The sequence below is a fragment of the Hydra viridissima genome, unplaced genomic scaffold (assembly GCF_058129835.1).
Source record: "Hydra viridissima isolate aposymbiotic clone 2 unplaced genomic scaffold, HvirCarnegie_v1 scaffold_9, whole genome shotgun sequence".
Classification (NCBI taxonomy): domain Eukaryota; kingdom Metazoa; phylum Cnidaria; class Hydrozoa; order Anthoathecata; family Hydridae; genus Hydra; species Hydra viridissima.
The window spans coordinates 5,299,941-5,323,859 of record NW_028324308.1 but is presented as its reverse complement, the minus strand read 5'-3'; the positions used below and the strand labels follow the sequence as shown (position 1 = coordinate 5,323,859).

General features: G+C 27.4%; 2 protein-coding genes across 5 annotated transcripts; both read left to right on the top strand.

Moving 5' to 3' along the window:
- Positions 1-10,073: 10,073 nt before the first annotated feature.
- On the top strand, positions 10,074-11,861 carry LOC145185745 (alpha-1,3-mannosyl-glycoprotein 2-beta-N-acetylglucosaminyltransferase-like). Of its 2 annotated transcripts, none has more exons than XM_080061746.2 (2): positions 10,074-10,792; positions 10,953-11,861. In XM_080061746.2, the coding sequence occupies exons 1-2, from the start codon at positions 10,087-10,089 to the stop codon at positions 11,636-11,638; spliced, it is 1,392 nt and encodes a 463-aa protein (XP_079917872.2). In that variant the 5' UTR covers positions 10,074-10,086; the 3' UTR covers positions 11,639-11,861. The 2 variants fall into 2 exon arrangements, with proteins under 2 accessions (XP_079917872.2, XP_089954099.1); XM_090097973.1 differs by having other exon boundaries at positions 10,970-11,319.
- Positions 11,862-14,702: 2,841 nt separating this feature from the next.
- LOC145185565 (uncharacterized) lies at positions 14,703-21,393 on the top strand. 3 transcript variants are annotated; one of them, XM_090097969.1, is made up of 9 exons: positions 14,703-16,476; positions 16,640-16,755; positions 18,914-18,962; positions 20,042-20,209; positions 20,320-20,360; positions 20,511-20,672; positions 20,815-20,934; positions 21,021-21,078; positions 21,177-21,393. In XM_090097969.1, the coding sequence occupies exons 1-9, from the start codon at positions 16,218-16,220 to the stop codon at positions 21,254-21,256; spliced, it is 1,053 nt and encodes a 350-aa protein (XP_089954095.1). In that variant the 5' UTR covers positions 14,703-16,217; the 3' UTR covers positions 21,257-21,393. The 3 variants fall into 3 exon arrangements, with proteins under 3 accessions (XP_089954095.1, XP_089954096.1, XP_089954098.1); XM_090097970.1 differs by lacking the exons at positions 14,703-16,476; positions 16,640-16,755; positions 18,914-18,962 and adding an exon at positions 18,971-19,116; XM_090097972.1 differs by lacking the exons at positions 14,703-16,476; positions 16,640-16,755; positions 18,914-18,962 and adding an exon at positions 18,994-19,116 and having other exon boundaries at positions 20,026-20,209.
- The last annotated feature ends 2,526 nt before the right edge of the window (positions 21,394-23,919 follow it).

The window sequence follows — 23,919 nt, the reverse complement described above, 5'->3', positions numbered from 1 at the left end:
TCACTTAAATAAAATAATTTTTTTTTTTATAAATAAAGGAGAATTCACTTTCAAATGCAAGTTATATAAAAATAGATGACAAGAAAAAATAATTTACTTTAAAATGTACAATAGTCACATGGAAAAGTAATATTCTTTTACATTTAAAAGTTAATTACTTTTTTAAAATTACGTTACTTAATATAATTTTACTTCAAAATGTAACTTTTACATTTAAAAAAAATTTATTTAAAAAAAAATTATAAAACTTGCATACTAAAATATGTTATGTAAAAGTAATATGCTATCGAATGTGAAAATAAAATTTACTTATAAAATTAGTTTTTCTAAGTAGACATGTTTTGTTTCGTAAGTAAAACGAAATGGCTATTAAATGTAAGTTGAATAAAATTACTTTAAATTACTTTTAGTTACAATTAAAAGTGATCATAGCTAATTTAGTTTATGTGACAATTAGTTTGAATGCTTTTAGATAATTTTTTCCTTGTCCAGCTTAAAAATAACAAAAATCGACTCCGGTCCATGATCATATTGGCAATTAAACCCATTCCTAGCGCCGGAACAATTTCATTTTTGCTATTAAAACCATTCTTAAACCTAACCTGTTTCGGCTAGCATGCAAACATTTTAGGTGTTAGGCTAGAACAACAATCTTTTTGGAAATTTTAATTGACGGAACGTATAGAAATTAAACGGTATCAGAAAAAAAGCTCCTGAGAAAAAAACCTCCCCGAAAAAAAGGTTTTTTTTATATACTTTGACACGCTTTAGTATAGTATCCTTTTATAATGGTATCAGCTTTGTATCATTGTATTGTATCAGCTTTGATTTGTTGAATCAGCTTTGCTTTATCGTATCAGCTTTGTTATATTATATCAGCTTTGATGTTTTTGTTTAATTTTTTAAAACTTATTGCTTTTTTTTTTGTTTTGTTTTATCGATTAGTTTTTTAAGAATTAGTGCATCGGAGTATATATATCGACGACTGTTAGGGAGAACATGCATGAAATTGTATATAACAACAACTAACGGTTAGGAATTGGGGAGGCAGCCTTTTTATATAAAGAAAAATATTTTTTTGGGGGAGGATTATTTTCCCGGGTGATTTTTTCCAGGGGGATATTCTCGGAGGGTTTATTTCCGGGGTATTTTTTTTCTCGGGAGTTTTTTCATTTCAGAAGCAGAGATTCTTTAAAAGGCAAACTTATCATTAGTTTTTTTAAAGATTTTATGTATAATTTTATTATTCAAAATCTAATGAAGGACATTTTAAGCAAAAACACTGAATATGATAAGAGCATATGAAGGCTCTAGGGGAAAAACAATAAGATTCCAAATTTGCCTCTTTGTCGCCTTTCAGAATATCGTATTGTAAAAGGAAAAAAACAATGGCAATCTTACGAAAAATGCGTTTTAAAATTGCCCATCCCATCCCTTTACAGTGTGGCGTCATACATTGTCTCTCTTTAATTTTTTTACTGTAAGTTATTGCTTAAATTAGTATTAATTGAACGTTAATATATACTATTTTGAGCTTTATTGATCAAAATTTAAGAATGATAAATACACGTCATTAGCGTTTAAAACGCATTAGTGGACTTTCTTCTACAAAGTCTATATCTCGGAATAGTTTTTTTATGCGCACTTAATATACGCACACATTCTTATCTGTTGTGAAAGTTTCTTTGGCTCATATCTCAAAATGAGATTTTTGGCTATCACATCGTTTTTCCCCTGGACCCTTCACATAAAAACGGTTTGTAATAAGGGCATATAAAATGGGCAACATTATAGTAGTTTTCTCGCAACAAACACAGCGATATAATAACATTAATCTCTCTAAAAAAAATCATACATACATACATACATACATACATACATACATACATACATACATACATACATACATACATACATACATACATACATACATACATACATACATACATACATACATACATACATACATACATACATACATACATACATACATACATACATACATACATACATACATACATACATACATACATACATACATACATACATACATACATACATACATACATACATACATACATACATACATACATACATACATACATACATACATACATACAAGATGTCTTTTAGACCATTTAAGACTATTTTCCTAGATGCGTATATTTTAGATGTATATCGAAAAAACGTCTAATTACAGAGAATCTATTTATGTCCAATTATAGACGCCTATATGACGTATAGACTTGATTAATACATGGATATCATTTTTTCGGTTAAGTATGGATGCATTTAAGATGTCTTTTACCGTAGATTTTCCTAAATCCGAACAAAATCGAACTTAAAGTTGAATAACTCCGCTTGCTTTTTGAATTTAATGTTAATTTTTTAAAATAAATAAACTGGAACCTAAACTGAATCGAACCATATTAAGCAACAAGTATATTTATTATAAAAATATTGTTAATTTTTAAATATAAAAAGTAAAGTTTTCGTTCGGAATTATCAAATTCCCATTTATCAAATAGGAAGCTTGTAGTGCTTTTTTATCATATAGTAATGCAGTTTTATCCTTTATGCAGTTGTATTTTGAAATGGCAATAATTCAAATACATTGTTCAATGTTCATTGTAGTTTTTTATTGTAATAATTGTAATAAATTTTCTTTCGCGATCTTCATTTTTTTAAAACTTTGACATTTCTTTTTTATTAACAAACGTTAAGATAAACAAGATGTTTAGAAATTCAATAAAAAGGTTAAAAGCGCTTATTAGTTTCTAAGTTAATGTCGTTAAAATACAAATGTTAAATATTGCGGTTAATTACTTGCACGTAAAAACTCTAACTTTTGCAAAAAAAAGTGCATTCCAAAATCTGTTCGGAATTTTGGAAACATTTTAATTGTGCAGAAAAGTTCTGTTTTTGAGATATCTTACGAAGTATTGCTAATTTTTGATTTTTTTTTCAGATAAATAATCACCATCAAATTCTACATCGAACAGTACGCAATTTAAATTACCTTTTTTTTTTAAAGTCGGTTTTATATTGTTGGTTTTTCAGGGTTTTAAAAAGTGTTTTGCTTGTAATTAAAAAATTTAATGGTAGCAATATATATTTTGAAAATATTTTTTCATATTCTCAGTACCTTAGTCTTCCAATTTATTAATCAGTTTTCCATTTAAAAATCCCTCAAAAATAAAAGATGTAACAGTAAGTGAACTAAAGCTGTTCGGAATTAGGGACTGTTCGGAATTAGGGAATCTACGGTATAGGTCAGTTACAACTGAAAGAAAAAATTTTAACTCATGACAAAATCGATTTTACAAAACGATCATTATAAATGACCATTAAAGTAACGTGCATCTAGAATGGCGGAAACTTGTTTCTAGAAAGGAATAAAAATTTATACGTAACTAAATTTATACTAACCAATGAAAGACAAAAGTCATAATGAAAATAATTTTCAATGAGTTTTAAGTAATAAAATTACATGCTATTACAAATTACATGGTATTATAACGACGAAATAGTTGCAAAACATTTTACTAAAATCACTCCATGATCTGACAGATAAAAGCGTTATTCTTAAGTGGATACTTTTCTTTGTAGATTAAAATGTAACTAAAATATAAATGGGTATTTTTATAATAATATATGGGTTTTTTTAATAATGCCAGAAACTACTTAAATGGTTGGCAGTGCGCATTATGTTTCCATTGAGAAAAATAATAAAGACGACCGTGAGAGAAAGGTAATTACAGGTATATTGATGATGCATTGTTGTTTAGCCACATTCATTAAAATCAATAAAATTATATTTTAAAATTAATTGTTATTATATTATTATTATTATTATTATTATTATTATTATTATTATTATTATTATTATTATTATTATTATTATTATTATTATTATTATTATTATTATTATTATTACTATTATTGTTATTATTATTTTTATTATTATTATTATTATTATTATTTTTATTATTATTATTATTATTATTATTATTATTATTATTATTATTATTATTGTTATTATTATTATTATTATTATTATTATTATTTTTATTATTATTATTATTATTATTTTTATTATTATTATTATTATTTTTATTATTATTATTATTATTATTTTTATTATTATTATTATTATTATTATTATTATTATTATTATTATTATTATTATTGTTATTATTATTATTATTATTATTATTATTATTATTTTTATTATTATTATTATTATTATTTTTATTATTATTATTATTATTTTTATTATTATTATTATTATTATTTTTATTATTATTATTATTATTATTATTATTATTATTATTATTATTATTATTATTATTATTATTATTATTATTATTATTATTATTATTATTATTATTATTATTATTATTATTATTATTATTATTATTATTATTATTATTATTATTATTATTATTATTATTATTATTATTATCATTACCTTCTTCAGATAATTGAAGATGAAGAGGTTAATAAATAGGAAAAAACAGCTTAACAAGGTTACTTTGTTTCAGAAAATCTTGTCATATCTCATATCTTTGATGTTTTTATGAAATTTAGCAACAAGCTTAGTGAAAACTTATATATATTTCATGTAAACAGATTTTTTAATAATTCGACATGTCTTTTAAAGCATTAGTGTATTTATTTACATGCTATTACATTATATTATATTTTAGATAACAATGACGTGGAACAGCGAATCAGCGGACTTAATACAGAACTATACTTTTTTATTGTAAACTTTTGTTTTTTAATCTTGCTAAATAAGTTTCAATAATTTGAACCAAATTGTTTTTTTACTTATGTAGTTTTTTAAAAGACTTTTCAATCTTAACTTAGTCTGCAAATAAGATATCTAAAATGCATCTAATATACATCGAAAAACTAGTCTAAAAGTTACGTCGTGAATGAACACTAAATAGACGTCTATCTTATAGATGTCTTTTAGACGCATTTTATTTGATAAAAGATGCATCATTTTATATGTATAAAAGATATGCAATATACATCTACTTTTTTTTTTTCGATTAAAATGCATCTAAAAGACATCTATAAGATAGACATCTATTTAGCGTTCATTCACGACGTGAATTCAGACACCTTTTACACCAGTTTTCAGATGTTTTTTAGATGCATTTTAGATATCTTTTTGCCTGCTTGGGATGTGGTACAATGTACTTTTATCGATAAAATGAATGTTGAGGTTTATTAAAGAAAAAACCGAGTAATGCTGAGAAGAACGCCAACATGAAAAAAATGCACCCAGATTGTTCTATGAACAAAACATGGTTGTGGCAATGTAAGCATCTGTGCCTGTATAAACTATGAAATTGTCGGTTGCTTCAAACTGCTAAATGGAAGGCTTGATTTTCAAAGATATTTAGACATTGGATAATTATTTGATGCCTTCTATTGACGTTTTCCGAAAAGACATGGTAATTATCTCCCAACAAGATAATGTTCCATGTCAATGTTCAATTATGTACTGGTAAAATTTGCAAGCAATGGTTTGAAGAACATTAAAATCATGTCATGGCATGCCAGTAGTCCAGATCTCAATTGCATAGAGAATTTGTGGTCTTCTTTAGACCACAATCTTGGTAAAATTGATATAAAAGATCTAGACCAGCTGAAAAAAGATATAACAAAATTACTGAATAATGTTCAAAAAGATATTACTCAGAATTTAGTGAATTCCATGCCGAAATGGATCAATCAATGCTTAAAAGGATTGTCATCAAAATATTAATTTCGTTTTTTTTTTTTGTGCTTTATAAATTTTTTTTATTATGGTTTGTTAATTTTGTCGTTGTGGTTTGTTTACTTAAGCCACATTTTTTTTATATATATAAATGAACACTTGTTATCATTTCCATATTTTAGTTTTTAACTTTTTAGTTTGTTATTTTTAAATTAATTTATATTGTGATCATTTGATTTATTACAATAAAAAAAAGTTGAAGAAAAGAATCTCTTTTAACTTTTGAAATATTTAATTTTAAACTTACATTCATACTACAATAGCATGATGAATTGTTATTAATGGCCAATACTCTATATTATTCTTAAATATTATAATGTATGTAGTGTGATAAACTTTACTATTTAATTGCATTTTAAACTTATACATATATTGATAAAACTAAAAGTTTTTTGATAACACATGTATTACTAAAAAACTTTCAGTTTTCTCAACATATTTTTAGTTAAGAAAATGTGTTTGTAAATAAAACAAAGCATTAAGTAGAAAATAATAATGAATAATAAAAAAAAAAAAACATTGATTAACATGAATTGGACATATTCTCTATCCAGTTTTCCAGGTACTCCACCTTGTTCATGTCATGGTTACATAGGTTTCTGGTGGCAATGGTTACAAAAAATCTTGGGATAGTTAGTTACTTCTAAACTATATTGGATCCTTCGCTTCAATTGCTGGGGTAATCTTTTGAATTTTAATTGGCTTTTTACCGAACTGTGTAAGACAAAACAGCACACGTTTTATGTAAACAGTCCGCCTTTGTATACGCAATTAGAAAAGTGACATAGTCAAGGATTGGCATAGATAATGAGAAACCCCCCATGTTGATTAAACTTGCCCTCGATTACAAAATCCCTCCAAAAAACGGCCCGTATACATGCAGGATGATTCCTAATCCGCTTGGATTAACTTAAACAACCACATTTTAAGACAAACATTTAGAATAAGATTTTTTCATAGAATAGATTTCTCCATAGAATTTGTTTGCTTTTTTTTTCTTTTTAGAACCTGTTTAGCCACTTTTAGTTAAAATTAAGAGACCATACTTCGCCTAGTTTTTGCATTGTTCCATGCTCTGATAAAATTCTGTAATATTCCAAAAAAGAATGGTTATTTTTTTGCGTGTCATTTTTTCTATATGCTCAAAAACTCGATTAGGAGGTAAAAAACTGTGAACTCTAAAAAAAAAAACAGAAAATAATAGAGTTTTTGTTTTGTGATGAACTAGCATCAGAAAATAAATGTAGGTCTAATTGAACTTTCTATAATTAAATCTGTTTTTCTAACTTAGGCAAGTAGTGAACCAGGGCTGAAGACACTTCATTAAATCCTATACCACTTTTTAATATTTTTTGTGTTTTACAAAATGTACAGTTCTCGGTTCTCGATTTTTTAAATCCAACATTTTAACTTGGTAAAAAAATTTTAAATTTAAAAATTGCTGAATTATCCATGATGTTATGGTTCCTATGAATATTTGGTTTCTCCATAATTTTACAACATTTAGTTCATACAAAAAATATCCTCCAACACTCTTTTCTCTCCCAAAGTGCAAAATACATTCTATATATTGGCTCGAAAAAACCACTAATGAATGATTTATTTCTTAATCTTCTACTTTTTTTCTAAAGCCTCCACATTTTTCAGGTTTTAGACACCCATTTTTGAAAAAGTATTTTCCAATGTTATCAACTCTTTTTATGACAACTATTTTTCCATTTGATGAAATCTCTGACGCTTTTTCACTTCTGTTTAGCTTAATTTTGATCTTCTCCAACCTTGACCAGGGGTAAAAGTGCAAGCAACCATTCCCACTTCTGAATCAATAGTTGGTTTAGAAGTCATCTTTAAGGTTAACTTGTTACGGAGCAACTGCGAAAGTGTTAACCTGTGTTTTTGTTGTACTTTTTACTAATACGGACTTATTCTTATTGAAAAAACATTATGATTTTGATACTGAAAATAAAGTGGATGTATAATTTTCTGTTAATGTAAAATCTAAAAATAACCAAAACACAATTTCGGCAAAAATGGGCTCATGTCGCTTTTGTAAAAATGCTCTTGAATTAGGTATGTGAGTATCCTGATTTTTCGGGACCGAATTCTAAGACCGCAATCGGTGTTACATTTTTCAAGTACTGCTTAACATTAGTCTCGTAAGGACGTATTTTATTGTCTGATTTTTAAGAATTTTATATCAGCTTAGATTTTTTTGAAAAATTGAATAGTTTAACTTCATTATAGTATTTTTTTTTAGCTTTTTAGAATTTATAGTTATTGAAAATATGGTAGGTTTTCTGGCATTGTACTCATATCGAAGACGTTTGTATATCTTTAAAACCTCTTTTTTTTATGTTTTATATTTTCTCATTGCCAACAAAGTTTGATTAAAAAACATTTTGTAGCACACATTAAATTTTTTGTCAAAAAATAGTTATAAAGTTTTTGGCTCTAACGATTTGGCTTAAAGAACACGGTTCTAACTGAGAGAGCTCAATTAAACAAAAAAAAGTTAAACTCCCGTTTACCGAAGGGGATATTATTTAAATTAGTCATAATTTCCTAAAGATGTAATTGCTATCAAATTTCGTTAATTAAAAGTACATAATATTGTGAAGAATGATCCAATTTATAAAATTTTCACTTCTGTTATACTCACTTTTTCTCTTTCCAATCATATAATAATTCGAAAGTTTAAAAGAGCTTGAAATTTTTACACAGGTACCTTAATTTACATTACTAATTTACTAACAAACTTTAATTCACAATTGTCAAGTTTTAAAATCTTTTTTTACATGTGGTGTTATAGTTTTATGAAGGACTGTATTGGTAACTCAATTCTTACTCTTACTTGGTCAATAGTTTTTTGATACTCTTCAAACTGATTACTCATTTTAATTAAAGTTTCGGCCCTGTTGTGACAAGCAAAACTCAGACTGTTGTGGACAGTCATTTACGACTAGTAGATTTGACTATTGAAAAATAAAATGACTTTTAAGTGTAAACGTTTTCTCAAAAAAAAAAATTTATTAGAAGTTGATGCTTTGTTTTGATAACGTGTTTAAAGTTTCATTGATTTTTTTTTTATAAGTTATTTAGTTGCATGAATCAAATGAAAACTTTTGTTTCATTAACGTCGAAATGAGTTTAATTTGTGATAAACGTAGATATATACGCAAGATACGTGTAAACAATTTTTCATGTATTGACCCAATTTTTATTTTATTTTCATATTGAAATAAAATTATTCTTAAATTTTTCATAAAATTAATTAATAAAAAAACAACTGTGATAACTTAATTGTGTGCAACATACATCAATAATCGTCAAAACTGGTATATTAAAAATTCCTTTTTTGCAAGCTATGTATCTCTTCTGCATTAATTTTAAAAGATTATTTCAAATCTGGTTTGGAACTCTTCTCCAAATTGTATCTAGTTCTTAGGTTACTTATGGAGCCTATTTGAACCTTGAATAATTCTTTGTCCATCCAAGCCCAAATTGATTGGACTGGATTTACCTTTCCATGGTAAATCCAATAAAAAAGTTTGAGCTTGGTTTTTCATGTTTTTCGTTTAAAATTTGGGGAGTTTTTTATAACTTAACCTTGGATTGGCTCTTACTTGACAAAATAAATTATTATTCTAATGTTCCATAGTTTTTTTGACCTATTGTATTTGTGATGAAGTTGTATGCTACCTGTCATTTTAAATATAGTCAGAATATTTCTAGTACAAAGCTGGGAAATTAGTATTCAACTTGATATTTCTTTATAGCAGATACTGGGGCCATCTTTTAGATCTATTATCACCACTTTGTTGCTTCATATAATTCTTTTTTATCCATTTCTATATATTCTAACTTTTTGATTGTTTCAAGATCTCATCAAAAAGCCTCATGTGATTAAATTGGTCATCATTAGAAAATTTATGCAATCTTTTATAGAAAATGATTGAACTAATGTTAAACTTATAAAAATTGTTATCAATGAAAGTTGATTAAAAATGAAAATATATTTAAAATTAGAGCATCTACTTTTTTTTACAATATTTTCCAGTTTGTTTGTTTTTTTATGTAAGATCTTGGTAAAATTGATAAAACTGAATTCAAAAAATATTAATGAGCTAGTGAATTTTTTAATGACAGTTGTAGAATAATCTTAAAGCATCTAATTTTTTTTGAAAATTTGTGTGTGTATATGTGTGATATATTGCATGAATCTTAGCGAAACAGTAATTTATAAAGAAAATTTGTTTATCAAACTTTTGTTAATTTCAGTTTATTAAATAAAAATGCGTAAAATGAGAAAATTAGCTATCAATGGTGTTTTATGCAGATGCAAAACTTTAACAAAGGTTGTTATTTTGTTTATTGGTGGATTTCTTTTCATTGTTAGCATGTTTTCAAGCAAGTATTTAAATGAAGATCATTTAATAAGTATAAAAGAAACTGTGAAAAATGATTTTGTGGTACTAAATGAAATAGAAAAAGAATCAAATAAACCTATATTAGAAAATGAAGATAGTTTTCATGAAATAATTATCACAAAAAAGCAATCAAAAGAAGATAATATAAATAAAGACAAGAGTTTTAGTGAAGTAATGTCAGTTGCTGAAGCAGTTTTTCCCACTGGTTTTAGCCATGTGATTTCTCCATCAAATGCAAACATGGTTTTGTTAGTTATTGCATGCAACCGACCTTCTGTTGGTCGATGTTTAGATGGCATTTTTAAGTACAAACCTTCAAATGTAAATATTCCTGTTATTGTTAGTCAAGATTGTGGTGATGAGCCAACATCAAAGGTGATAAGCTCGTATGGTAGTAAACTAATTCACATAAAGCAACCAGATTTAAGTGAAGTGCAAAATGTCCCATCAAACATGAGGACATATCAGGGCTACTACAAAATATCACGTCACTACAAATGGGCCTTAACTCAGGTTTTTGAGCATCATGGGGCAGACAGTGTCATAATTGTTGAAGATGACATAGATATAGGTATTTTAATGATATGTAATATAAATCTATGTGTTTTTCATTATATAAGTGTATGTTTACGGTTCTTGTATGCATATGTATTTATATAACCTTTTTCTTTTTTAAATTTTGTGTATAGCCCATCAGCAACCATTCTTTTTTTTTTATTCCTTTATTTTAGCACCTGATTTTTTTCAGTACTTCTTAGCAACTCGACCACTACTGGAGCGCGATCCTTCACTATATTGCATATCTGCGTGGAATGATAATGGAAAAGAGGATTTGATTGATCCTCAAGCCACTGATTTATTATATCGCACTGACTTTTTTCCAGGACTTGGGTGGTTGATTACAAAAAAAATCTGGAAAGAAATGGAGATGAAATGGCCTTTGGGTTTCTGGGATGATTGGTTGCGTGCACCTTTACAGAGAAAAAATCGTGCTTGCATTCGTCCAGAAATCTCACGCACAAAAACGTTTGGTAGAATTGGTGTGAGTCAGGGTCAATTTTTTGATCAGTATTTAAAGTATATTAAACTAAATGATAACCCTTTTCCTTTTCTTGATTATGATCTAAGTTATTTATTGAAAGAAAACTATGATAGCGAATTCTTATACAAAGTTCAAAACTCTCCAGTGAAAAATATTCAGGAAATTACATCTGCAACTGATGAGCAGGAATTTTCACGTGTTATATATAATAACAACAATGAGTTTGTTTCTATGGCAAAAGAATTGGGTATAATGTCTGATCTAAAAGCTGGTGTTCCGAGGATGGCTTATAAAGGTATTGTTAGTATCTACAGAAATAATAAACGTATATTTTTGAGTCCACCACTTGGTTGGAATGGTTATCATGATGAGTGATAAACTCACAAGTATCTGCTTAAAATTTATTCTCATGAATAATACATGCTGATTTGGTAAGATTTCATCCAAGTAGTTATTATGACACCTACTGTCAGTGAAGAAAACATGGCAGAACTTACTGTTGATCTAGAATGTGGTGATCTGTAAACATCAAAACTTATGAGCTCAAATGGTTATAAAAATAATTCAAAAGCTAAATTAATTTAAAAAATGGCCAGAAGTGTGTTGAAATTCTTCTCTCCCTATTTAATTTTAAAAAACGTTCAATTTATTTGAATTTACCAAAAGACGGTTACTCCTTAACGAAAGTTGATAAATTATTAACAAGATTATCAGCCCATATCAATATTAATATCTGCTGCTAATAATTTACTTCAACATTAAATGATAACTTCATTTTATATTCTAAATCTAATCGCTTTTGCGTTCTTTTTTTTCTTTGAATTTCAAACTGCCGCTGAGTTAAAAATTGAACCTGAAATCTTAATTGATTTCAGAGGGACCACACGCTTGGAATGATTTTGATGAATCCAGAAAAACATATAGAATAGCAGTCTACTTTAAAAACAATTGAAAAAAAACATCAGTCGAAAATGTTTTTTGAACTCATTTATTTTCTTAGGATTTTTTTGCAGGTGTAATATTTATCTCTGATGATGGATATTATATTTCACTCGCTGTCTCTATTTTACTAATTTTATTTTGTTTTACATGGAAATAAATGTGGTAAAAATTGTTGTAACAAAATCTAGGTACGGTTTAACGGCAGTTTAAATTTAAGTTACGTGACGAATATTTGTTACGCAATAGGCTTCCGATTAATGTAAGGTGTTACTTTTAGACCAGAAGGTTAGAAAAATGGAAATCTAATAGTTTATTTACTTTTAATTATATTAAAAACAGCATTAAAAGTTACCGAAACTCTAAGAAATTTCGTTGTGAAAATTGAATGTTCGTTTAAATTCTGGCAAAAGTTTGTTGAGAATTTTGGTGGTTGATTTTAAGCTCAATCTACGTCTTAACATCAAGTTTTTTTAGGTTTTTTTTTTTTTTTTTTTTTAATTTGCTTTATTTTGATTTTGGATTTGGCCATTTTATCTTATTCTTTTTTTTTTGTTAAATTCGTCTTAAAAGTTTTTTGTTTCTTTTTATTACACATAAATGTTAAATATTTTCGAATACTAAAAGGAGTAATCGAAGATTTCAAATTTGTTGTACTTTTCGAAGCAAGCACTTACTGGAAAAATTTATTAGACAAAATAATTCATTCTTTATCACATAAACATGATTATCTGGATTGGCTCTTGTAATAGTAACAGTTTAGCTGTGATCTATCAAACGGAATCGCTAGTTTTATTTTTTTTACACGTTGTAAATGATGAAATGCGTTTTCTAATCCTCAGAAATCCAGTCTTAAATTTGTATGTTTTGCTTACATGTGTAAATATGTTAATCTTATTTAAATAAGAAACCAATTTACCGTTCACAGACAACATGGCGAGACGTTGGTTGAAATCTGAAAAAAACAAAAGCAAACCAACTTCGAATCCTTCTTAAAGTGATCTACGAAATTTTAATCGGAATTATCTACGATGATTCATTTTATCTTAATAGAAAGCTCTTTCATGAAAATATAAGTTGATTTCTCTCGCTAAAGGTAATTATCTAACTGACTTACGCAGACATTAAGTTTTAGGGAAAATTTGTGTTGTATGGATTTAAGAAATAGAATAAATTTGTAATAATGATGACCACTAAGAATATTAGCGAGGAAGCGAAAAGTCAAGGGACCTAGGAAAATAAATATATAACAACGGCGTAGGCGTGCTCCGTATAAACAAATAAGTCCAACTTGCGCATTAAAATGACGCAACTACCGCTATACTTTCTTTCAATCGACACCAACTTTAAGGTCAGAGAACTTCCATATTTTTAATATCGTTATTTAGTATTAATATTGAAACTTTACTTTTAAATATGTAATCGTTGATTAAGTGGTTTACAAAAAGAAAAAGAGATAGGAAAAAAAAAAAAAAAAAAGGTGAGGGCGGAGGGGGAGGTGGTGGGGAAGAGGGGAGGGAACGAAGCTAGAGCTAAAATAGAAAAATTATATTAAAAAAAGCAAAAAACAATTAATGACGCTGCATTGTTTAAAAACGATACTACCACACTTTAATGAAATAACCTTTGTTTGCTAATGGCTAACGCAGCTAAAATATAGATTTGAAAAAGGGAAAAAAGTCGGTGTTGTTCAGTTACAGCTGGATTTTCTTTTAATACGGGCAACCGTGGGCTTTGGCACAAAAAATATTGCAGCTTTAAGTTCGATTTTAGCCTACTTTACCCAACAGACTTAATATTTCGTGACATTACCGTTGAATTAAAGAGTATATTTTTAGACGATGCTTGCAATATTATTGCCAATAATATTTTTAATAATAAATTAAAATAAATAAATAACAATAGTAATATTAATAATAATAATAATAATAATAATAATAATAATAATAATAATAATAATAATAATAATAATAATAATAACAATAATAATGATAATAATAAAAATAATAATAATAATAATAATAATAATAATAATAATAATAATAATAATAATAATAATAATAATAACAATAATAATGATAATAATAAAAATAATAATAATAATAACAATAACAATAATAATGATAATAATAAAAATAATAATAATAATAATAATAATAATAATAATAATAATAATAATAATAATAATAATAATAATAATAATAATAATAATGATAATAATAATAGCATCAATAGGAAAGGTAATAAAAATTTTTTAATTGATTATATCATTCTATGCTATAATTATAACACGGTTTTTAAATTTGAAAGGAAACATAACCACGCTTTGAAATCGAAAAGTCGATTTCTAAAACCCCATTTTTACTTCAACATAAAAAAAAAGATTCATAACTAGAGAAAAATGAACTGGGGGGGGGGGGGGGGAATTTATGACGAGTCTGGGGGAATTTTTTAAAAATGCGCGAAGCAGTTATTTTGTCGTAACGTTTTACAATAAGTTATTCCCGCCAGTAGACGTTCTAAATAAAAACCACTAAAGCGAAAAAGAACTGCTATATTTAGTTTTATTCGTAGCTGCCACTGCCTGGTAACGAAGGTTATCGATAACTTGTTTTGTATTGCTTTTTCTGCTCGTTTTTATTTATTTTCTTAATTTATTATTAATTTGTTTACTTTTTTTTTTTTTTTTCAAACTAAACTAACACAAAAATAACATAAGTTCATTATTTTAAGTAGGTTTTTCGTGACGTATGCTTGTGTTACATATTCAGCTAAATGTTTACTAAATCAGAGTTCCCTTCAAAAAAGCAGCTCGTAATTTGTCTCTGAGAGAAAAAAAAGATAAGAAAAAAGACAAAATCTTAAATTGAATCAACTTTTTTTTCTTTGGTTTTATTTCAAAAAGTTTGATTTTGTATTGTAATTACTATTTTAATCTTATTATTTTTTTTTTAAAGCAATAATCATTATTCAAAGAAATATTCAAGGTAAAAGCTTCAGGCGTCAAACTTCATTTTTTTATGTCGCTAAAAAATTGTTGTGGCATAAAAATATTATTCGCTCCCCTTTTATAAAGTCGGTTTTCTAGTTAATTTTTTTTTTAATTTGTTATCGAGTCAAAAATGTAACGGAAGCGAAATGAAATAATTGATGGATAAAGCTATTTAAAAAAAGTCAGACTCGATGATTTTCTGAAAAAAAAAAATTGGATTTAATTTAAAATCATTAAATGCGTTGGACTTACGTTTTTTATTTGTTTTGGGCGTTGACCAGACAACTTCATTTATAATGGGGGGTGTTATTAATTAGTGGTGAAACGTTTGGTTGTTCTTCAGCTTTATGAAATCATTTCCTGATGAGATTTGAAGACTATTTCCTCTTTATTTGTTAAGTCTTTTTCTATTATAGACAATTTAAAACAAGCCTGTGGTGAATTTTTTTAATGCTTTTAAAGTTGATAAGAAAAAAAGTACTAAGAAATAATCTTCGATTGTCCGCTTAAAAGTCAGCTCAACTCTGAAAATACCGATGTTAAGCAATAATTGCTGTTAGTGTTAAAACCGCATTGTAATGCAACTGCTAAAAAAATAGGAAAGCCGTTGGTAGAAACATCAGTGTGCCACAGTACCATCTGTGCTTAGGAGCGATTGTCGAAACTTAAATAACGGTTGTACTCATTTTTTTGCGTCAAATTTAAATTGTTACGTATACGAAAACAGCTCAAATTATTTCCTCGCAGCTGGATTCTGTTTAACAGAATAGCTCAATATTTGCTCAGTTTAACACTTCTATTCAATCAGATCAAAAAGAAATTTCCATGTAAAAAATAAAGTTTTAAAGAAGTTAAGTAGGTTTTTACTTTATTAACAACAACAAGAAACATAAATGAGCAAGATATTTTCGCCATTCAAGAATTTTCGTCATTGATTTAAAAAAAAAAAAAAAATTTTGCTTTGTTCGATATCGCTGCATTTAATAGACATTTATTAGAAGGCGAAACTTTAAAAATTCAGCCATGAACAAGATGAAATCACCATTAGTTCTGGAAGTAGTAAACGATGAAGAAAATAAGCAGAGAAAACTTACGCAAGATTCAGGAATATGGGACGATGAAAGAAAAGCTAATGATGACATAGATCATTTAAGCGATTCTTTAAAATGCAACTGCTGCTCGTCTTTTGAAGATATTGATTCGTGCTCACCTAAGTCAACACGCCGATCAACTAAGAAACAACGTCGTATGACACCCATACCTTTAGCGAGCACGTCTAAAGGTATTTAAACAAACAGTTATTCAATATTAAATATTGAATTTTTTTTTTAATAGATTTACTTGAATACAGTGTTCCCCCTCTTCCTCCCGGGGAAAGAGGGAAATATGTATATATTTTTTAAACATATATGTTTACGTAATTAAATGTTCTTCTATTTTTGCAGAACTGCCGATTATACCGAAAAATAAATTTTTATTTGTTGAAGAAGAAGACGCTGATGACATTGGTCATTACAACTCTGATGATGATTATATAGAAGATATATTTAAACTTGAAAGAGTAAGTTAATTTTGATTTAAAATAATTTACTTATAAAAGCAACAAAAACTGGAATGACTTAAAATTTACCGAAAAAAAAAGTTGCACTCGAGTTGGAATCTATAAATTTTAGATCAAGTTTTAAAAATCCAATATAATTTAACACCAAACTTTTCAGGATGTCGTTAAGAAATAAATTAACGAAGACGTTATTGCTTCAGTTTCTTACGCACTTATCAAATAATGTTGTTGTCAAAAAAAAATAAGACACTTTAGTTGCCTGACAACGTTAACAATACAATATTCAAAATATTTTGGTACTTTTTAAAGCCTCTTTTGTAATAGGCATTTTTATGTAAAACATTTAGACTTTCAAACTCCTTTTTCTCTTTTTTGACAGAGATAAAATTGTCGTATTAAAAGCCTCATTTTGAGTTCTGAATTCAAATATATTTTTACTGGGGAAAGAAAAGATGCCAAACTTCAACTTCTTTAAGATCTTTAAAATTCCTTTCCTCCAATCAACTACGGTCATGTTACCAGACAATAATTTCGTAGTCATCGTAAGAAACGCCTGTTTTTTTAATTACAGATATATAAGGGAACACCCCACCACAGTGCGTTTCCGTGGAACGCAAGTTCCTACTGTACGCGTAATGCGTGATAAATAAGTTTAAAATGTGTATACGAACTAATAAAATTTTCAAGAATTTGGAACTTTAGTCCAAGTGAAATGCTGAGCATTGATGCTTACATTTCCGTCTTGGGTCAAACTCATTAAAATACTTTAAAGCAAGTTTTATTTATCTATTTTTAAAAAAATTTAAAATTATTTAATTTCTTTGCCCTGGGGAAGTTATTTTTGTATGATGGACCCTCAAAATGGATCCATTAGTTACATGTTTCACAAGTTATATGTTTCATCACTTTACAGTATATTTATCCTTTCGTTAATACTTTCAAAAGTTTCTGAAGAGCTTTGTAAACTTTGATGTATTTATAAATATTTTTGCTGCAATTTTATGCAAACACTGACGTGTACATTGTAATCTTTCTTAAAAATATTTCTGTACCGCCAAAGCTTTATTAGGCGGCAGCATGACGCACAGAAAAAAGAAAGAAAAAAAAAAAGGACCATGATGAGGAGGAGGAGGTGGAGGAGGTGGAGGAGGAGGCAATCGGCAGCTGGCTAACCAAATTATTACACAATTTAGAGAAAAAAGCAAGTATGAATGATCATGATAAACATTGTTGCAGATGTTAAGTATAACAGAAATATTCTTCTAGCATTACACTGACTGCTGTTTACACTTTCCACTATCCATCATCTTAATGCCTTTTTATGCTCAAAACAGAAGTATGAATTAGCGAGTTACTTAATTTAACTTAACATTAAAATTCTCTTCGTCATATTTTTTCTCTTGCTTCTATCCGCCATCTCTACTTTCAGCTGGTAACTTTTTCTAGTAATATTTAAATGCAGAATTTCCTCTCTTTCTTTTCAAAAGTAGAAGCAGTTCATTTAATACTTTTTTTTGGAATCGAGGTTGCCACATATGTTGCCCTAACCCATTTCCTAGCACTTAGTGCTGTTGTATGTGATTTTAAAATATGGCTTATAAATAAGAATACTAAAAAAAGTACGATACAATTTTAACAAGCTATAAATATGTAATACATACATAAACTAAAATAATATAGAAAAAAATAGACTATAATAGAACACACACAATATAGATTACAAATTACACAAAATGATTAGTTACAAATGAATCATAGCTCGATGTCTCCGAAATAAAAAATGCCTTAAAAAAGAGAGCATCGAAGCGTAGAATTAGCGATTAAACTTAAATAGTTTACGTGGTACACTACATCATTAAGAAGCTAATCTTTCTTTACCCGCCCTATGACTATTTTGTCCTACCAATCTCTGCTATGAACTCTGTAAATGGTTTAAAAACTGAGATGAGACAATTGTTAAAAAAATTAACCTGTAAAAACTGCGTAGATACCAGAAATGAATTATAACATACTAAGATAATAATACAGACGAGCAACTGCCATCGATACATAGTTGTTATTGTTTTTATTGTCATTGTTTTATGCATTTATTAATAATTTCATAATCACAGCAAATCAAAGAAACCGCATGGATTACTTAATTAATTGCTTCTTTCAGCTTACACGATTTAGCAGAAGTTGGCATGACTCAAAAGACAGTGACACTGGTAAGCATTTGCTAATCTCTTTTCGATATGCTGCAAATCCTTTTTTTAAAATGCTACTCTGAATGTTTCACATTTGTTTTATCTTAAACTGCTTAATAAATTAAATTGGAACGTTAGCAAACTGACAATAGAGCATAGAACTTGAAATAAACAGGTAAGCGAAAAGCATTAGAGCAATATAATTCTAACAACTTTATTTACAGTTTTTCGAATTTTTACAAAATCGACTTGAGAGTTATAATGAAACATGGCTTGGGAAAAAAAATATTTTCTTTAAAAAAATAAGCAATTTTAAAGAATTAACAAATTAATTCACATTTAACATAAGAAATGTTAAAAGTGAATTAGTTTGTTAATTCTTTAAAATTACTTATCATTTTTTACAAATGCAAATGCAAATATAATTACATATGCAAATATATATACATATATATAAACACACATACATAATACATACATAATAATACAAATATAATATATACATACATAATACATAATACATACATACATACATACATACATACATACATACATACATACATACATACATACATACATACATACATACATACATACATACATACATACATACATACATACATACATACATACATACATACATACATACATACATACATACATACATACATACATACATACATACATACATACATACATACATACATACATACATACATACATACATACATACATACATACATACATACATACATACATACATACATACATACATACATACATACATACATACATACATACATACATACATACATACATACATACATACATACATTTTAAAAAAAGTAAAAATTTTTGTTAATTTGCAAGCAATTAGAGAGAGAAGGGGAGAGGGAGAGAATATGTTAACAAACCTAATCAAACCAATGAGAATAAGAGCAAATGATCTTATGCTCAGCAAGCTTGCTAAACTACCACTTGATTCAGAAAATTACCATATTAATATTTATTTCATTTATTTTCATATATCAAATCTTTTAAAACTTATGTAATTGTTTTTTAAATTTTTTAATTAGATAAATAGTTAACTATCTCCTTAGGCTTATTGGAAACACTTCAAAATTTTAAAAAAGCTAGAAGCCTTGATTGTGTTTTAAATTTACCGAAAAGAACCCGAAGAAATATGTATTCAGTAACACAGGGCTTAGAAAATCAATTTGTCCCAGAAGCATATGAGCTATGCAAAGAGACAAATGTTCCAGACAAAGGTTAGTATATGAAATATTTAAAGTTTCTTTGTTTAAAGTATGAAATATAGTTAGTAATCTACTTATATGCTTTTGATATATAATTTATTTTTTTACAAATATATTTATAGTTGGTAGTTCCCCAACATGTTATGCTTACAAGTCTCAAAAGGTTAAGAATATTCTTTTAAATTGTTTTAAAGATCTGTTTTTTAAAAGCATTTTTATGTGCAGCATTAATGGAATAGAAGATATACTTTTTATGCATCAATTAGATCATATATAGCTAAGTGTGTGTTAGTAATAGTCTAATATTTTTTAGGTTGAACCAGAAAACTTCTTAAAAGTGATAGATTCACATAAACCTAAAATTATGAATAAAGAGTTACTTCCATTATGGATGCAAGAAGCTTCTGAAAATGAAATGTCTTCTGATACTGGTTCAATCTATAGTGGTGATTCTGAGAGTTCTAGTGATGATGAGGTAAATGAATTTTTGATGGTTTTATTGTATTCTTTGTATAAAATGGACTTCTGTAAAATATGGTGTTTTAAAAAAAAAAAAACCTGTGAAATTAGTTTTTTTAAATGTTAATTCTAACTGAATTACTTTATCTAACTATAAGGATTTCTTGTGTAATGTACTGGCTCACGACTGCAACAAGCTCAATGATAATAAAAACAAACATAATAAATTGTTGCAAAACCAAAGACAGCTCAACAAGGCAAACAAATCTCAAAAGCATGTAAGTTTTGATAATGTATGACACAAATCTCTTTTTTTTTAATGATAATTTCAGCAAAAAAAATGTATACTGTTGGTTTGCTTTAGAAAACGCAAAAACGAAGAAAAGTTACACCTTCTGACACTCCATGTACATCTTCTCTTGGTAATTACTTACTTCTCCTTTTTAAAAAAATGAAAAAAGATGAATGTTAATAAAATGTTAAATAATAAAGTCTTTTTAAAATATTTTGTATAATTTAGAAAAGCTATCTCAGCTAAAAGTTGTTTCTGATGAATGGAAAGTTACAGAAGAGGAAGAGGAGGTTCAAGAAGCTGAATGATTCTTAATCGTAAAAAGAAAAAAAAATATGGGTGTAAAAGAGCTTTTTAAAGGTTTCTCGTCTCGACCTGAATACAAGGATAATGGATCAAACAGAAGTTGTAAATAGTCTAAATGATAAATATGTATATTATTGTTTTCTGGTCTTTAAATTTTATCTGGATAAGTTTAACCATTCCAATAATTAAGAAGTGTGAGGAAACGTCAATAAGTTTCAACCCATTGATTTATTATTTCCCCTACGGAAAAAAAATAGCTTCTGAGTTTTGATTTGCAAACATGATTTTGATATAAAAATGATCTATTTATAAAAATTAATATGTTCCAAATGAAAAATTCCACGGACCATGAAAAGGAAAATTTGATTTGTGTTTTCTCGGTTAGCGTAAAATTATCTTCTGAAAAACTAATGAAACAGAAGGTAAAAAAAACATGGAGGAATCTCACTTAAAGTGCAACAGCTTAAAAAAAACATCAATTCTTCTCGAAGATTGTCTAATAATTATCATGATTTGTTACTAGATTCAGCATTTTGCTGGTGAAGTCTGTCAAGCAATCTTAACAGTATCTCACACTTTAATTAGCTAACTATCCTTCTTTAACTTAGTCAAAGGGCATTGTGAAGGTGGTGCGCTGCCTTGGAATTTACAACAAAATCTCAGGAAAGAGTTATTGATGATGTATGATTAATGGTACATGGAAGAAGGCAATCGTAGTTTTTTTTTGCTTATTTTTTCCGTGCATCAAAATCTTTTTTATTGACACTCTGGCAAAAATTTGTCAGAGTGTCAATAATAAAGGTTAAGTGTTGAAAAATCACAGTTAATGCAAAAAGTTTAATAATGTGCAATTGTCATTATGTAAATTGCAAATGTCTAGTTGAAGTTAATCATGGCCGTTTTTATTGGAATTTGAATTTAAGGAGGACAATCGATTCCTAAGAATGCTTTTTGAAACCTAATTCATTAGACTTTTTGTTTACAGCTAAATAAATTAACCATATAAAATTAGAATCTTACAAGTCAAGATGTCTTAAATAAGTCATATTATTAGCATGTAATGTCAAATGGAAAAAAAAAAATGCAGAACAGCAAAAACAGAACAGCTTATCCTAAATAGATTTAAGTGCTTGGATTCGAATGTGAAAAGCAGACAGCAGAGAGTTGTGATTAAAGAAGTAAGACTCTTATAAAAAAACTGAATCTTCCTATCCAATAAGATAAATGTACAGAAGAAAAAAAATTTTTAAATGTACTTAAAAATATTAAAATAAGAAAGTAGAGAACTAAGTACTCAAGACTTTACTAACTCATTTAATGTAATTTTTCTGCTATGAAGATAAAGACTTTTATAATCTTCAGATGTCAACAAATAGAGGTAGAGCTGGCTACTGCACCACAATTAGATACACAAAGGCTTCATCCTAGAAGACTAAAGTTAATTAAGTAAAAAGAGTCACAAAACCAATGATTATTTAAGCAGAGACGATGAAGAATTTCGAATAGCACTGAAGATTCAGAAGCTTCAACAAAATCAAAAAGACAAAAATGATTGCGTGATAAATTTGGTGACTGCAGCAAAACTTAGAAAGCCACACAAAGTTTTCAAACTTCTTGTAAAAGTGGAATTTTTTTTACAACTCCAACTCAAATTGGTGTTTATAAATCTACAATAAAAACAAGAGAAAAATTAAAGAACACAAGATGGAAATTCTAAAAAATGAAAATTGGAGTCTATTTTCTGATTGCTAAATGCTTTTGCTCAATTCTTTTGGATTTATTTCCACTGTGAAAAAGAATTGAAAAAATTAACATTAAATTTTTTTGACATATGAACACTAAAAGCCAGTATGTTCACATTTTTTATTTAAAAAAAAAAACTATTTTATACACATAATTTACATAAAGGGATCACATTTTTTAACAGTTAACATTTATAATCGGTATTTTCTTACTTTTTACATCCAATTAGATAATCAACTCATTCTGCTGATGCACAAAAAATATTATTAGCTAAGTAAATGTTTGCGGCCATATCTGTGAAAGGCTAAATATGAAATAATTGCAAATAAATAAATAGGCCTGGGGACACCAAGGATCAAGCCTACATAATGACTTTGATAATGGACCTATATACTAATTTTAAATTTGAAATAGAGTTTCAGATATTAAAAAAAGCATTTAATCGCACGTTTTTTTTGATGGTTTCCCGATGCTTCAAAAAATCTTGCAAATCTCAAAAAACCAATCCAAATGTTTTAAGCATTCGATTTTCGATGAGGTTTTTTAAGGTGATCTCACATCATGTGTAGGGGAAGTGGGGGCAAATCTGCATATGGAGGCACAACCGTTTTTCAAACATTTCCCTTTGAAAAATGTTATTTAATATCGCAACAAACATACCATGCGTTGGTAAAACAGTTTCCTTCATTTCGCTTATGTCAAAAAGAGTACCTGTTGCGTTTCTGAGAAGTTGTGCATAAAAATGTTTATTTTGATAAAAATATTATATTTACATCATATTTTTCCAGACCTTTTGAGGATTAAGCAATATTTGATTTTAGTGTTGAGCATGTGTTATCAGCGTTATTTCATCAAGTGAAAACCATTTTTGATATCAACATGACCTAATAAGCAAGCTATGAAACTGTAATCTTTCTAAAAA

Bases quoted from the DNA above. Each gene is read 5' to 3' on its own strand.
- LOC145185745 (XM_080061746.2), top strand. From the start codon at position 10,087: ATGCGTAAAATGAGAAAATTAGCTATCAATGGTGTTTTATGCAGATGC. The intron at 10,793-10,952 runs GTATTTTAATGA...CCTTTATTTTAG, and splicing joins TGAAGATGACATAGATATAG to CACCTGATTTTTTTCAGTAC.
- LOC145185565 (XM_090097969.1), top strand. From the start codon at position 16,218: ATGAACAAGATGAAATCACCATTAGTTCTGGAAGTAGTAAACGATGAA. The intron at 20,210-20,319 runs GTTAGTATATGA...ATATATTTATAG, and splicing joins GACAAATGTTCCAGACAAAG to TTGGTAGTTCCCCAACATGT. The intron at 20,361-20,510 runs GTTAAGAATATT...AATATTTTTTAG, and splicing joins ATGCTTACAAGTCTCAAAAG to GTTGAACCAGAAAACTTCTT.